General features: G+C 41.1%; 1 protein-coding gene across 1 annotated transcript in view; it reads right to left on the bottom strand.

Annotated features, from left to right (window-relative positions):
- Positions 1-416: 416 nt before the first annotated feature.
- Positions 417-17,659, bottom strand: part of mapk8ip1b (mitogen-activated protein kinase 8 interacting protein 1b) — a 193,119-nt gene continuing 175,876 nt past the window's right edge. Inside the window, exons 6-12 of the mRNA XM_038998890.1 lie at positions 14,320-14,395; positions 11,967-12,144; positions 8,522-8,620; positions 6,507-6,623; positions 5,579-5,649; positions 5,233-5,331; positions 417-489 (exon numbers count right to left, since the gene is read on the bottom strand). Of these exons, the coding sequence (XP_038854818.1) occupies positions 417-489; positions 5,233-5,331; positions 5,579-5,649; positions 6,507-6,623; positions 8,522-8,620; positions 11,967-12,144; positions 14,320-14,395 (713 nt within the window). The remainder of the gene's footprint in view (positions 490-5,232; positions 5,332-5,578; positions 5,650-6,506; positions 6,624-8,521; positions 8,621-11,966; positions 12,145-14,319; positions 14,396-17,659) is intronic.

The following is a 17,659-nucleotide window of genomic DNA, read 5'->3' as shown; positions in this document are numbered from 1 at the left end:
GTGGAGAACCGCACATTCTCCCGTCAAGTTTTTTAAAAATAAATCCCAAAGTTTGCTTAGAAAGTGGTGTACGCCTTCTTTTGTGCCTACGCAACGTTTATAAATGAGGCCCATGGTCACTATGATCTGAGCATTGTGCTTGAGTGGCACATTAACTTCCTCATCAGTGACTCCATTTTGCATATTTTGGGACCCCCTCTTCAACATCTCCACTATGTTTGGATCAATTACTTGTTCAAACTTCATACTGTTTAAAATCTTTGGACAAACAGACACCCTCTCCTTCTTTCTCTCTCTCCTTCATCTTTTTGTCAGATTTATTAGTTCACATTTGTTAGAATTGTTTTCTCTGTCATGCAACATTATGTTATGATACACTGTAATGTACAGGGTTGTGGTGGAAGGCGGGGTGGGTGCTATTCCAGGTAAATATCCTCTGTCGGACAGGAGCAATCTACAAATTCCTTATAGTACAACTGGAAGGCTTTCCTGTAGAAGAGACAAGAGGGGAGAACAGATCCGGGGGGTAGTTAATAAAAAATCCAATAAAGGTTATTCAATCACTTAGTTCCTTACCTGACAGGTATGACAACTCTCTACAGAAACATACAGTTTATTAGGTTCACCCATCTAGTACCGGGTCGGAGCCCCTTTGCCTCCAGAACAGCCTTAATTCTTTGAGGCATGGAAACGTTGCTCAATTGGTATCAAAGGACCTAGCGTGTGCCACAAACATTCCACACACCATTGTACCACCGCTACCAGCCTGTACCGTTGACACCAGGCAGGATGGGGCCATGGACTCATGCTGCTTATGCCAAATCCTGACTCTGCCATCAGCATGATGCAACAGGAACCGGGATTCATTGAACCAGGTGATGTTTTTCCACTCCTCAATTGTCCAGTGTTGGTGATCGCGTGTGCTCTTGTTTTTAGCTGTTAGGAGTGGAACCCGATGTGGTATGGTTGTATGCTGAAATAACCCATCCGTGACAAGGACTGACGACTTGTGCGTACCGAGATGCCGTTCTGCACACCACTGTTGTACTGCACTGTTATTTGCCTGTGGCCCTCCTGTTAGCTTGCACCATTCTTGCCATTCTCCTTCAACCTCTCTCATCAATGAGCAGTTTTCGCCCACAGCATTGCTGCTCACTGGATGTTTTATGTTTGTCACACCATTCTCAGTAAAGCATAGACACTGTTGTGCGTGAAAAGTCCAGGAGGCCCGCTGTTTCTGAGATACTGGAACCGGTGTGCCTGGCACCGACGATCATACCACGCTCAAAGTCGCTTAGGTCACTCGTTTTGCTCATTCTAACGTTCAATCGAACAGTAACTGAATGACTCAATGCCTGTTTGCCTGCTTTATAAAGCAAGCCATGTGGCTCACTGTCTAGGAGCGAACCATTTTCGTGAACTGGGTGGTGTACCTAATAAACTGGCCTCTGAGTGTACTGGGCCAATTGCAACCAACAGGCAGAATTTAACGTTGGATTTCTTAAAACGCTACTAACAGGAGATTACATGAATCTGCATGTTAAAACACTTACTTGCAACCAAAAACTCCATAATAAACTAACAGATCAGTTGACATGATGTTGTTACTGTTTCAAAAGAGTTAGATGCTAGACAGCTGCGTTTAGGTTCTCTACTCTTGGCCCAATGAAATATCAGGTACATTGAAAATAGGAAGGCTGGTAATTAATAACAAACACTTATTGTTAGAATATAGACCCAATGAATTTTAAGAAACTTGAGTACAGTAAACTCGAGCAGCGTATAGTTCAGGAAAGTAGAGTATAGTTCAGTACAAAATAGTTCAGTATAGTTCAGTAGAGTACAGTACTGTACTGAAGTGAACTATACTGAACTCTACTTTCCTGTACTGTACTGAACTATACTTGAGCTTACTGTACAGTAGAGTACGGTAGTGTATAGTTCAGTACATTAGAGTACAGTAGGTCGATGTGCAGGAGTACGAGTATGTAGGTAGAGGTAAAAGTGACCAGGTAATCAGGAAATATAATGAACAGAGTAGCAGCAGTGTATGTGAAGACTGTGAAAGTGTGCGCGTGTGTGTGAGTGTACAGAATGTGTGTGTTAGACTATAAGTGTAAGTATGTTAGTGTAGAGTCCAGTGAGTGTGCATAGAGTCAGTGCAAGAGAGGGTCAATGCAAATAGTCTGGGTATCCATTTGATTAACTGTTCAGCAGTCTTATGGTTTGGGGGTGGAAGCTGTTCAGGAGCCCTATGGGCCCAAACTTGGCTCCCCGGTACCGCTTGCCGTGTGGTAGCAGAGTGAACAGTCTATGGCTTGGGTGGCTGGGGTTTTTGACAATTTTATGGCAGGATAGGAGGGAGCTCGGCCCCAGTGACGTACACCAACACCATAGTGCACTCCAAGATCATCACTAAGCTCACTAACACCTTTGCCAAGCTGATCCTCAACACAGGGGCCCCACAGGGGTGCGTCCTGAGCAGCCTCCATCCACATCAACGAGCCGCAGTGGAGAGGTTCAAAAGCTTCAAGTTCCTCAGTGTGCACATCACTAAGGACCTGAAATGGTCCACCCACACCGACAGTATATATAAGGTATTTCAGTTTTTTATTTTTTAAAACATTTGCTAAAATTTCCAAAAACCTGTTTTCGCTTTGTCATTATGGGGTATTGTGTGTAGATGGTGGGGTACTGGGCAGAGGCCAGCTAGTGGTGACTATTTAACAGTCTGATGGCCTGGAGATAGAACGTGTTTTTCAGTATCTCGGTCCCAGGTTTGATGCACCTGTACTGTCTCCCCCTTTTAGATGGTAGCTTGTTGAACATGCCATGGCTGGGGTGGCTGAGGTCCTTGATGGTCTACTTGACCTACTGTAACACCGGCTACTGTAGATGTCATGGAGGGCAGGTATTGTGCCACCGGTGATGCGTTGGGCTGACTGCCCTTTGGAGAGCCCTGCGGCTGTGGATGGTGCAGTTAACGTACCAGACGGTGATATAGCCTGGCAGAATGCTCTAATGGTGCATCTGTAGAAGTTTGTGAGGATCTTAGTGGCCAAGACAAATTTCTTCAGCCTCCTGTTGCACCTTCTTCACTACATAAGTATTTAGACCCTTTGCTATTAGACTTGTTTCTACACCTTGATTTGAGTCCACCTGTGGTAAATTCAATTGAATGGACATGATTTGTAAAGGCACACAGCTGTCTATACTGTATGAGGTATAGACAGTTGACTGTGCATGTCAGAGCAACAACCAAGCCATGAGGTCGAGGGAAATGTCCGTAGAACTCTGAGACAGGATTGTGTTTAGGCACATATCTGGGGAAGGGTACCAAAAAATGTCTGCAGCATTGAGGGTTGCCAAGAACACAGTGGCCTCCATCAATCTTAAATGGAAGAAGTTTGGAACCACCAGGACTCTTCCTAGAGCTGGCCGCCCGGCCAAAATGAGCAATCGTGGGAGAAGGGCCTTGGTCAGGGAGGTGAACAAGAACCTGATGGTCACTTTGACAGAGCTCTAGAGTTCTTCTGTGGAGATGGGAGAAGAAGGACAACCATCTCTGCAGCACTCCACCAATCAGGCCTTTATGGTAGAGTGGCCAGATGGAAGCCACTCCTCGGTAAAAGGCACGTCAGCCCGCTTGGAGTTTGCCAAAAGGCACCTAAACGACTCTCAGACCATGAGAAACAAGATTCTCTGATCTGATGAAATCAAGATTGAACTCTTTGGCCTGACTGCCAAGCGTCACATCTGGAGGAAACCTGGCACCAACTCTACAGTTAAGCTTGTTGGTGGAAGCATCATGCTGTGGGGATGTTTTTTCAGCGGCAAGGACTGGTAGACTAGTCAGGTTTGAGGGATAGAGGAACGGAGCAAAGTACAGGACCTCAGACTGGGGCGAAGGTTCACCTTCCAACAGCACAACAACCCTAAGCACACAGCCAAGACAACGCAGGAGTGGCTTCGGGACATGTATCTGAATGTCCTTGAGTGGCCCAGCCAGAGCCCAGACTTGAACCCGATCAAACATCTCTGGAGAGACCTGAAAATAGCTATGCAGTGACACTCCCCATCCAACCTGACACAGCTTGAGGGGATCTGCAGAGAAGAATGGGAGAAGCTCCCCAAATACAGGTGTGTCAAGCTTGTAGCGTCATACCCAAGAAGACTCAAGGCTGTAATCAGGGCCCCGTGTGGCTCAGTTGGTAGAGCATGGCGCTTGCAACGCCAGGGTTGTGGGTTCGTTTCCCACGGGGGGCCAGTACAAAAAAAATATATATATATATATATAATAAAAAACAAAAAAGGTATGAATGTATGTACTTGTAAGTCGCTATGGATAAGAGCGTCTACTAAATGACTTAAATGTAAATGTAAATGTAATCGCTGCCAAAGGCGCTTCAACAAAGTACTGAGTAAAGAGTCTGAATACTTATGTAAATTTGATACTTCATTTTTTTTTAAATCTATATATTATTATGTTTTTGTTTTTTTACCTGTTTTTGCTTTGTCGTTATGAGGTATTGTGTGTAGATTGATAAGGATACATTTTTTTCAATAAATTTTAGAATAAGGCTGTAACGTAACAAAATGTGGAAAAAGTCTATGCACTGTACATATATAATTATATTCTGGACTCTGACATTGCTCACTATAATATTTCTATATTTCTTAAATACTTTCTTCTTCTGTTTTGGTTTTGCTGGTATTGTTTTGTCTTTTTAGGTATTACTATTCTGTCGGAGCTAGGAACATAAGCATTTCGCTACACCCGTGATAACATCTGCAAAATATGTGTAGGTGACCAATACAATTTGTTTTGAAGTCCTCAACTTCAAAGCTAGCTTACTGGATATACTCATTACTGCACTTGTTTGTTGTGATTGAATGACAAAGACAAACCCAAGAAACACCCACATCAACGGGGCCAAATCCCAAAGTGCTATCGCCCTTTATACACTGACATCAGCTTTAGGGAGCAAAAATATCATGGCCAATTGTGGTTGCAAATGAGATCAGCTGTTCTGGTGAACTTAGCGCATATTGGTGGTTTAACGAGAGATCGCCTCGTGTTGAGACAGTGCTCAATGTTGGTTGTAATTGGCCCACTATGGCTAAGAACCTCTTGAATCCTCTGACAATATAAAAGCGAAGGACAAAGAGCAAAAGAGTGACATGATATATATATTTTCTAAGACAGAAACAAACAAAGTTCTCAACCCTCACCCAACAGACTCTGCCAGGGGTTTAGTAGAATCTTCAGACACAAACACATGACAGGCAAATCTCTGGTCAGCTGGGTGTTTTGTGATGAAGCCAAAGTACCTAAGGGGAAACCACACATAGGTAAAAAAATTATAAAAAAAATACAGGGGTAAGAGGAGTGAACCCCAAGGGGGAACCAGGTTCCGGGAGTAAAATAATTTTTACATGTAAAAATGCAGATTTTACAATGTAAGGTTCCCAGAGTGATTCTCTTTCTCCATTTCCTCCACTGCCTGCATAACGACTCATTTTTATTTGAATACGGTGAGCATGACTGACAAAATTTAATCCTGGTGCAGGTACTTACTTGCTGTTCTTAGGGTGATATCCACAGAAGGAAACATTCTTCAACTGGAAGAAGTGGCTGCACTGGTTACTCTGTGATGACAAAAAGACACACACACATCTATATTATAAACTAGTGCCGGATTTGCGTCCTTAAATTTTGGACTGACTTTCTTCATTTTGGGCTCAAAATAAGCGCATCGTCTGGGACCATGGGGTAACCTACTTGATATTCCACTGCATTTGTTTTGAGGGGGGGTCAGTAACATTGGGCAACTGTGATGTCACAATGAAATACACACTACATATGAATGCATCATAATTCTTTGGTACGAACCTCATTGACCAAATTCTATGGCTCTGAAAAACAAGTGTTGGGGGTAAAAAAGTATCCACACTCCATGTCAACAACTGCGTTTTGTCATGGAATTTGCTATCTGCTTACACCACATCATCTGTAGGAGCTGTAGCTAGTGAACTTTATGATTGCTCAATTAGATTAGATATTGAAAGAACCCACTGATGGTTACATAGCTTGACTTCAGTTTAGGTGGGCACCGCTATTGCCAGATTAAATTCTCACTCTCCTCTATACAATACAACTGGATTATTATGTGTGGACTGCAATACACTGTTGTGTCCACACTGGAGTGTTATCAACCTTCTTTACTGTGAATATTCCCCTAGTGTGATCTTGCTGGTCAGAGATTTGGATAAAAAGCCTCCATCTATCTAGTGTACTTTGGTCCAAACTAAACTGCTGTCTTTCTAACATGCGCTGAAGGTGTGCCTGAAGAAGTGTGTGTGTGATGCAAATGCATGTGTAGAGTGTGTGTACGTGTGTGTGCATAAATCTGAGTGTCTGTCTGTGTACCTGTCCTGTTTGTGTGGTGTGTGTGTGTGCGTGCGTGTATGTGTACAACGTGTGTATTTTAGTGTGAAAGTCTTACTTTGTCAGAGGCATAGTAGTCATCATGGACTAGGAGCTTCACGCCTTTCACGTTGATCTCAAGGATACAAGACGAAGGTGGGTTATACTGCACTGTCATCCTCCTATTGGTGGCAATCTGGTGGCAATCAAAACAGCATCAGCATCCCTTGAAAAAAGCAGCAGCTGAAATGTCAGGCCTGGTTTAGATATTGAATGTATATGTAAATAAAATATATATATATTATTCTATAATTGGAATTTAAAACGTGAACAGGGAAAGGAGACATAGGAAAGAGGTGCGTTATTAGTCTTAAAATTCTAGTGGCATCTCAGCTAGAAGTATACACTATATATACAAAGGTATGTGGATACCCCTTAAAATGAGTGGATTCAGCTATTTGAGCCACACCCGTTGCTGACCATAAACAAAACATTGGCAGTAGAATGGCCTTACTGAAGAGCTCAGTGACTTTCAACGTAGGACCATCATAGGATACCACCTTTCCAACAAGTCAGTTTGTTAAATTTCTGCCCTGCTAAAGCTGCCCCGGTCAACTGTAAGTGCTATTATTGTAAAGTGGGAACATCTAGGAGCAACAACGTCTCAGCCGCGAAGTGGTAGGCCACACAAGCTCACAGAACGGGACTGCTGAGTGTAAAAATCGTCTGTCCTCTGGAAGCAACGCCAGCACAAGAGCTTTATGAAATGGTTTTCCATGGTCGAGCAGCCGCACACAAGCCTAAGATCACCATGCGCAATGCCAAGCATCAGCTGGAGTGGAATGAAGCTCGCCGCCATTGGACTCTGGAGCAGTGGAAATGTGTTCTCTGGAGTGATGAATCACGCTTCACCATCTGGCAGTCCAACGGACGAATCTAGGGTTGGTGGATGCCAGGAGAACGCTACCTGCCCCAATGCATAGTGCCAACTGTAAAGTTTTGTGGAGGACGAATAATGATCTCGGGCTATTTTTCATGGTTCAGGCTAGGCCCCATAGTTCCAGTGAAGGGAAATCTTAATGGTACAGCATACATTGACATTCTAGACGATTCTATGCTTCCAACTTTGTGGCAACATTTTGGAGAATGTCCTTCCCTTGCCTGTTTAAGCATGACAATGCCCCCGTGCCCAAAGCAAGGTCCATACAGAAATGGTTTGTCGAGATCGGTGTGGAAGAACTTGAATGGCCATCACAGAGACCTGACCTCAACCCCATCAAAAACCTTTGGGATGAATTAGAACGCCGACTGCAAGCCAGGCCTTATCGCCCAATATCACTGTCCAACCTCACTAATGCCTAGAAAAATAAAGGTTAAATAAATAAATAATGCTCTTGTGGCTGATTGGAAGCAAGTCCCCACAGCAATGTTCCAACATCTAGTGAAAGCATTCCCAGAAGAGTGGAGGCTATTATAGCAGCCAACGGGGGACCAACTTCATACTAATGCCCATGATTTTGTAATGAGATGTTCGACAAGCAGGTGTACACATACTTTTGGTCATGTAGTGTAGCTATGAGCAATGGCTAATACAATACCTCTTTTCAACCTGCCTCTGTCTTCTTTTCTTTTCTATCTTGTTTTAATGATTTCCTGTCTTAACCTTTCTAATTTGTCATCTCAGAATCTTCTCCTGTCAATGCTTGTTTGTGTAATACAGGGTTGGGGTCAATTCTGAATTGAGATGTGAATTGCACCTTAATTCCAATTCTATTCTTAAATTTGAATTTTGTTTTATTTGCCCACACCCTACAGGATATAGACTTTGAATTAAATTCTGAATTCCAACCCCAACCATGGTGTAATAACATACTATTTTCAATACTATTTTCTCCCCAATTATTTCCCATATTCCTACTCACTCCATTTCTCTCTTCATCCATCTGTCTCTTCCTCCCCCTCTCTCAGTTAAAGTGTATGGTCTTCTTTGGTAATGTGTCAGTTGACATCCCTCTCATACTCTTTCTACCCTCTCATACTCTTTCTACCCTCTCACTCTTTCTTTCACAAGAAAATGCACAGCACCTCCCATACCTTCTGCATAGCTGCACACAGAACATCGTTGCCTTTGTGGTAGGGCACTTGGACCGAGCCCAGGAATTTCATGTGGTATCTGTCTACCCATTCACTGCTCTTCACTGTGGGGTGGGGGGGGGGGGGGGGGGTGGGGGGGGGAGAAAAAGAGAGAGAGAATATTAACTATGGATGCTACAGTACATTTAAAGGCGCAATATGTAGAAATAGCTCTGCCATTTCCTGGTTTCTAATGACAAAAGCAATATATAGAGAATAATTGTACCATCAATAACTGTCATGGACCGCATAAAGATTTATCCTCACCTGTTTTTGTATATTGCAGCTTAGTAACTAGCAACCATTTAACTATCCTTGAGGTAAGCAACATTCCATCCTTCACCATCCTGTAACTAATCATTTGACATCTGTAAGTATTCATATTCCTTGTTAGTGTGTTTATGTACTTATTATTTCACCATTTATTACTTTGTATGATGTTAAAAAGATTGCTTGCTAAAACGGGATCAGCTGATCCCATTGAAATGTATGGTGTTTAGCTTGGACGTTAGCTAGCCTCATTGCTATTAATGTTTCTCTCTTTAATAGTCATGCTAAACAGCATGGATGTGTGTGTATGCACAATTCAATTTTCATTATGACCATCTCGAAAATGATGACATTTAGAAAAGTCCCAGAGTCACAAGACTAGGTGCATTGAAACCGCCTCGGCCCATAGAGACGGACCCTAACGTTTCTGTCCGATAGCTCTGTCAGGAACACCCGGAAAAAGTGAATTATCAGCACTAATTAAGGTCGCTGCTCGGGCTCCGAATAACCTATCGAGCCAAACTTGGGATTCGGGGTCGCCTCAGCTAGGCCTACACATAATGTTGGAACTGGACCCGCAGCTAGAACATCACTACGTGTTTTAAAGTTTTTATTATGGTTCAAACAGAAGGTGCTGTGAATTTTGGGCCTGCTCTAAAATATGTGATCGTTGGCTTCTAAATAATTTGAACAAAGTGGGTTTGGTGTCAGTTTGTATCAGTTTGGTGTCAGAATAATATCTTATTGACTGATGGACGCTGACTTGCTGGCTGACTTTTGTACATTTGCAATAAGTTTAAACAGTGATGAACCATCACCAAAATGACAGACTGAAATCAACACTAAAAGAGTTGGCAAATGGCATCACCGCAGTCTCTAGGCTGTGCCGAGTTCAACGAGATGCCCCACTTGACCGTAGCTCACTCGGTCTGACCGCAGAGACCGTGCAAAAAAGTAGGCCCAAAGTGAAGCCTGGTCTAAATTTCAGGTGCTTTTGGGTAACCGCGGCAGAACCGTTAGTATTAGAAACACAATTCAACCACAGGAACATTCCTAAGGTCCTCCGATCTGTGCAAGCCTAACCTTGACCGTGTGGCATTAACCCTTAACAGTGAAAACAGGGTGTTTTCATCTAACAGCTAACAATGATATCTCTCCCCATAGGAATACATTGTCTGCTGCCCTAATTTCAACCTGAAGCCTATGTGGGTTATGAATGCCAGATCCAACTGGCTTCGATGACAATCCATTAGGCCACTATGCGGACTGCCTGTGTTGATTCTAAGCATCCTGGAACAACCGGAAGTGGTTAAATTCACCCTAAATGTTTTTTGATGTACCCAACCTGCAGTTTGTGAAAAACACTGCATTCAACCCTGTGTAAATCAGTCAGTTCTTAACGTAAATACTTGAAACTCGGGATTCGGTAAAAGCCTGCCCCAATGAGGATATGTGTTTACGTTCAGCTTCCTGTGCCAACCGGAAGTGCCTTAAATTGGTGTCAACACCAACGAGCGATGGAGAGGAACCACTATCACTGCCCGGCCATCCCAAGTTCAACGGGCCAGTCAATTGGGCATTTCTGCAGTATATTAGAGCATGTCAAATTCGTGATGGTAAATGCCCATTGAAACACATTGCAAATGGACAGTACATTTGCAATGTTTTTAATGAGGGCTTTACCATCACCAAATGGACATGATGAACTCAATACAAGCGATGGAGAGGAACCACTATCACTGCCTGGCCATCCCGAGTTCAACGGGCCAGTCAACTGGGCATTTCTGCAGTATATTAGAGCATGTCAAATTCATGATGGTAAATGCCCATTGAAAGACATAGCAAATGGACAGCAGTGCACCTGGTGATCGGAACGGGTAACTAGGAGCACATTTTTAAAATGTTTTTTTAATGCCTTTAGGGGGTGCAAGGGTTCCACGGCTGGGTAGGGAGCACCCCCCACCCGTGCCCATCCAATATCCCTGGTCATTTTGGACGTTTTCCCAAAAATCTTTTTAAAAAACGACAGTCCCACTTCTCTCTTATCAAACATGATAAATAGACCCTCTAGGTTGATTCAGGGCTTAACAGATTGATATATATCATTTGGTCAGTATAAATGTCATTTGGACATGGTTCACGGACTTTTGGGTTCGGAAGCCGACTTCCTATGATCATATATGGCAAATGGACATGGATTTGGCACTTTCAATACTTATGTATGGCATTTGGACATTTCTCATGCCATTTGGCAATGGTTCACTGACTTTTGACTTCCTATGGTCATATATTGCAAATGGACAAAACATAGGCCTTATGGACAAACTCAATAAAATAAGACAAAGGTTCATTGTTATATATGTATTATTGTTGTATTTTTTTATTTTTTTATTTTTGAAAACATTTTTACATTTTCAAAATTTGACCCTTGGGTCTTTACTTCATGTTCATTTGCAATATGAAAATTTATGGTGGCGCGAATTTGCCATCTTTGGGATTTTTACTGTATGACACTTGGCATTTTCCATATGCCAGTTGCTATAAGCTTTGAATCAACTGCTGTCCATTTGAGGGTTATTTGCGATTGTGTATATGTTTCGCCCAATGGCAATATGTTGCCATTAATTTTTGTCCATTTCATGGGGTCTTCCCTTCTGGTTAAATAAAGGTAAAAAAAATGACTTTACTTACAATGTCATGTGCTTGAATCTTTTGGTTATGAGGATCAAACTATTTAATATTTGTGTTCCTTAAAGAGACAATATGCCGTTGTTGCATCCATTTTAGACTTTAATTTAATGATAAACTGTAGACCCATTGATTCTTGAAGAATATAACTTCTACATTCTCATTAGCTTAGGTTTTAACTATCAGCTTGTTTTACTCCACTGTGTAAACAATATAATTGTAAATAGCTACATAACCTCAAAACATGGTAAAAACAATAATTTTGATTTCATGAATGTTCAGTCCTTGCATCCATAGCTCTTACATTTCTCCAATCCCATCCCTGTTTACCAAATCAGTGGCGGAGTGTTGGCTTTGTTATTGTTTGAACTACAGATTGCCCCTTTAAAGTGCTACAAATACTAATTTAGCATTTTAGCACTGTGTAAATAAGCAGGGATCAAAGCACTGCACCTTTGAAGCTCTCTGGCTCCTTGGCGACCTCTATGGCGTAGTAAGCAGGGAAGATGCCGCAGGTGCCTGTACGCATGTTATAGCCTTCGTACCAGTAATCCTCTGCTTGTACCTCCACCAGTACAGGGTCATCCACCTCCAACTCCAGCTCATCATCATGGCGAGGGACAAACCTGTTGTCGTAACAGAAACAGAGACAAGCAGCCAGATATAACAAGTCAGATTTTAGAACCTGTTCATGCTTACAGAGCCAATTTTTTAACTGTGTAACGTTCAAGTCCACACCTGTGTACTTTGGCTGGTAACAGATACAGAGCACTCAGCTTAGAAGATTCACAGATATACTACTGAACTGCTTATAGTGGTCAAACACCATAGTTAAGAAATATTCCTGTACTTACAATGTCATGTGCTTGAATCATTTGGTTATCAGGATCAAACTGTTTAATATTTGTCTTCCTTAAGGGGGCAATCTGCAGTTGCTACATCATTTTTTTCCCTTTTGAATTAATTATACAGTTGTATACCCATTGATTCTTGAAGAATATAACTTGCGTCATGAGCTTAGTTCAACTGTCATACCCCATCAGAACCCAAAATATAAGCGTGTTTTAATCTATTGTTTTGCAAACAGAGGGTTGCATGACAGTACATGAAGGATCACTTGTCTTTTACTGTTCAAATGTATGATGAAGTTACGAGTAATGGTAAAAGGCTCAACAGGTTGAAAAATTTCTGTGGTAGTACTTCCATGAATTTCACTGTATTGTTGGTCTGTTGAACACAGACCAACAATACACCAAACGACATGTATTGAGCAGCCCGTCGGTTTTGCACATTCCGTGTCAGTCAAATCAGTCAAACACTCAATATTTATTGAACATTTTTTATTTATTTTTTAGCTTTCAGGGGGTCTGGGGGGGGGGTTGAATTTTTCGGAGATCGTGACCTGCCAAATAACATACACTTATTTAATTGTTTTTATGACTCCAGACCTTACCGGCTTGGGGATTCAAACCAGCAACCTTTTGGTTACTGGCCCAATGCTTAGTTTAAAGATAATTTACATTAGATCATCATTAGCTTAGCACAATTGCTGGAGGTCTACAGGTACAGTAGCCAGCTACTCTCAAAAGCATGGAAAAATACCTTCAAGCTACTCCAAAGCTGGGCGTTTGGCAATTTCTATGTATTTTTACCAGTATATATAAACTATAATATTTCAATTCTAGTAGTTTTAAATGCAATTATACACATTTCATTCATCTGCCGTAGGTGCAAGAAAAGGCTATGTGCAACCTCTCTCCACACAGCCAGCTGCGACTACAGGACAGCGCTTCAGTTCTGAGCTAGATAGCTGTCCAATATAGTTTGTGAGTGTACTGTGAGAATTTATAAAATATAAATTACTATGTGCGACTATAAATTACCAACCAACCAGCTTTGGAATAGTTAGAAGGTATATTTCTCTGCTTTTGAGTGGAGCTGGTTACTGTACCTGGAGAATTCCAGCAATTGCGCTATGCTAACGTTAAGCTAATGTCAATTACCTTCAAACTGCATGCAGAGACATGAAAATTATGTTGAGTTCATCGGACTAGGTAAGTCGAATAAAGAGCTACTGTAAATCCCCAAATCTCACAGTATCCCTTTAGAAAGGAATAGTTTCACCATATTAAAATGAGAGTTCAGTTCACGTAACAGGGGTTGACCTTAACTTTACAATGATGGTGAAAACTATGAGAAATGTTGTGGTTAAGTGGGTTGAAATCTTCCTAGAAGTCGGAAAAACCTGGCAAGTGACATGTCAAAATGCAGAAATTTGGCACTTTATGAACAATGTATAGACTTGTCCATATGGTCTATATTAAAGAAAACTTAATTTTAATATACTGTAATAGTCTTTTAAAATGCAATATTTGTGCACAATTTCTACTTAACATATCAAAGGGACGACACAACAATACATAGGGTTTTCTGCTCTACTGATTCCAAGAGACCCATTTGGCCTGTCAAATCTATATGTCATGGAGCATAACTTACAAGTCACATTACTAAATGCTACAAAGCAAGGCTAAAGTGTAAATGGTCAATTACTTTAGTGGTTAAGATTACCTAAGTCATCTGAGTAAGTATGACGGGTTAGAGGTCTTTGCTTAATCAGTGCTAGGATATAGTTATGGGTTCAATTCCCACATCAGCTATATACTGAAAGTATGTGTTTAATAAGTATCTTTGTATAAATACCTGCCAAATTTCATTAGCAATAGTGCAGGTGATGTCGACGACAATGATGATGGTGACCAAGACAATGATGATGTGATGATGATAATAAAGGTGTATCTCACCTGTAGACGGCTCTGTGACTCTGTTCCCTCTCTTCCCCATTTATGAGGCAGGAGAACAAGCCAAACGGCTCTGCACCTGGAGAAGTCGGGAGTAAAAGAGTTTTCGTTTTTATTCTGAAGTACTGTTTCCAAAGTATACCTAACAGAATACACACTGTACTTACAACAATCGCTTTTTTTATTTATCCTTTATTTAATAAAATGTATCCCGCAAGCATCTACTCTGGGTTCAGTACTTTTTTAATGTCTACAGTGCCTTCAGAAAGTATTCATATACCCTTGACTTATTCCACATTTTGTTGTGTGTACAGCCTGGATGAAATTGATGTTCTCTTCCATCTACTCATAATACCCCATAATGACAAAGTGAAAAATATTTGAAGACGTTTTTGCAAATGTATTGAAAATGTAATGCATAAATATGTTGAATACATAACTATTCACACCCCTGAGTCAATACTTTGTCGAAGCACCTTTGGTGGCGAATGCAACTGCGAATCTTTTTGGTTAAGTCTAAGAGCTTTGTACACATGGATTGTGCAATATTTGCCCAATATTCTTTTAAAAATTCTTCAAGTTGATTGTTGGTCATTGGTCATAGCCATTTTCCAGTTTTGCTATAGAGTTTCAAGCCAATTTAATTCCAAACTGTAACTAGGCCACTCTGGTACATTCAATGGCGTCTTGGTAAGCAACTCCAGTGTAGATTTGGCTTTGTGTTTTAGGTTATTGTCCTGCTGAAAGGTGAATTAGTCTGCCAGTGTCTGTTGGAAAGCAGAATGAAACAGGTTTTCATCTGCTTATAGCTGTTTTCCATTTATGTTTTCCTTAAGCAATGGCTTTTTTTCTGGACACTCTTCCATAAAGCCCAGCTCTGTGGAGTGTATGGCTTAAAGTGGTCCTATGGACAGATACTCCAACGTCAGCTGTGGAGCTTTGCAGCTCCTTCAGTGTTATCTTTGTTGCCTCTCTGATTAATGCCCTCCTTGCCTGGTCTGTGAGTTATGATGGGCGGCCCTCTCTTGGCAGGTTTGTTGTGGTGCCATATTCTTTGCATTTTTTAATAATGGATTTAACAGTGCTCTGTGGGTTCTTCAAAGTTTCAGATATTTTTTTATAACCCAACCCTGATCTGTACTTCTCCACCTGTTTGGAGAGCTCCTTGGTCTTCATGGTGCCGCTTGCTTGGTGGTGCCCCTTGCTTGGTGGTGCCCCTTGCTTAGTGGTGTTGCAGACTCTGGGGCCTTTCAGAACAGGTGTATACAGTTGAAGTCAGAAGTTTACATACACTTAGGTTGGCATCATTAAAACTTGTTTTTCAACCACTCCACAAATTTCTTGTTAACAAATTATAGTTTTGGAAAGTCGATTAGCACAATTACTTTGTGCATGACACAAATAATTTTTCTAACAATTGTTTACAGACTATCTAACTTATAATGAATTCACTGTATCACAATTCCAGTGGGTGAGAAGTTTACATACACTAAGTTGACTGTGCCTTTAAACAACTTGGAAAATTCCAGAAATTATGTCATGGCTTTAGGAGCTTCTGATAGGCTAATTGACATCATTTGAATCAATTGGAGTTGTTCCTGTTGATGTATTTCTAGGCCTACCTTCAAACTCAGTGCCTCTTTGCTTGACATCGTGGGAAAATCAAAAGAAATCAGCCAAGACCTCAGAAAAAGATTTGTAGACCTCCACAAGTCTGGTTCATCTTTGGGAGCAATTTCCAAACGCCTGAAGGTACCACGTCCATCTGTACAAACAATAGTACGCAAGTATATAACATCATGGGACCACACAGCCGTCATACCGCTCAGGAAGGAGACGCGTTCTGTCTCCTAGAGATGAACGGACTTTGGTGCGAAAAGTGCAAATCAATCCCAGAAAAACAGCAAAGTATCTTGTGATGATGCTGGAGGAAACAGGTACAAAAGTATCTATAGCCACACTAAAACGAGTCCTATATCGACATAACCTGAAAGGCCGTTCAGCAAGGAAGAAGCCACTGCTCCAAAACTGCCATAACAAAAGCCAGACTATGGTTTGCAACTGCACATTTGGACATATATTGTAATTTTTGGTGAAATGTCCTCTGGTCTGATGAAACAATGCTGATGAAAAAGGGGGAGGCTTGCAAGCCGAAGAACACCATCCCAACCGTGAAGCACGGGGGTGGCAGCATCATGTTGTGGGGGTGCTTTGCTGCAGGAGGGACTGGTGCACTTCACAAAATAGATGGCATCATGAGGGAGGAAAATTATGTGGATATATTGAAGCAATATCTCAAGACATCAGTCAGAAAGTTAAAGCTTGGTCAAAAATGGGTCTTCCAAATGGACAATAACCCCAAGCATACTTCCAAAGTTGTGGCAAAATGGCTTAAGAACAACAAAGTCAATGTATTGGAGTGGTCACCACAAAGCGCTTAACCTCAAGCCTATAGAAAATTTGTGGGTAGAACCAAAAAAGAGTGTGCGAGCAAGGAGACCTACAAACCTGACTCAGTTACACCAGCTCTGTCAGGAGGAATGGCCAAACTTCACCCAACTTATTGTGGGAAGCTTGAGGAAGGCTACCAAAAACGTTTGACCCAAGTTAAACAATTTAAAGGCAATGCTACCAACTACTAATTGAGTGTATGTAAACTTCTGACCCACTGGGAATGTGATGAAAGAAATAAAAGCTGAAATAAATAATTATCTCTACTGTTTTTCTGACATTTCACGTTCTTAGAATAAAGTGGTGATCCTAACTGACCTAAAACAGGGAATTTTTACTAGGATTAAATGTCAGGATTTGTGAAAAACTGAGATTAAATGTATTTGGCTAAGGTGTATGTAAACTTCCAACTTCAACTGTATATACTGAGATCATGTGACACTTAGATTGCACACAGGTGGACTTCATTTAACTAATTATGTGACTTCTGAAGGTAATTGGTTGCACCAGATCTTATTTAGGGACTTCATAGCAAAGGGGGTGAATACATATGCATGCACCACTTTTCTGTTATTTATTTTTAAGATTTTTTTTAAACATGTAATTTCTTTCATTTCACTTTTGTGTATGTCTATTACATGACTATTTTGTGTATGTCCATTACATGAAATCCAAATAAAAATACATTTAAATTACAGGTTTTAATGCAACAAAATAGGAAAAACGCCAAGGGGATGAATACTTTTATAAGGCACTGTATATAGACTTGAAATCACTGGCCACTTTTATAAATGGAACACTGGTCACTTTAATAATGTTTACACATCTTGCATTACTCATTTCATATGTATATACTGTATTCTATACTATTCTACTGTATCTTAGTCTATGC

The sequence above is a fragment of the Salvelinus namaycush genome, chromosome 1 (genome assembly GCF_016432855.1).
Source record: "Salvelinus namaycush isolate Seneca chromosome 1, SaNama_1.0, whole genome shotgun sequence".
In the NCBI taxonomy this organism is placed as follows: Eukaryota; Metazoa; Chordata; class Actinopteri; order Salmoniformes; family Salmonidae; genus Salvelinus; species Salvelinus namaycush.
This window is presented reverse-complemented; position numbering and strand designations above follow the sequence as displayed.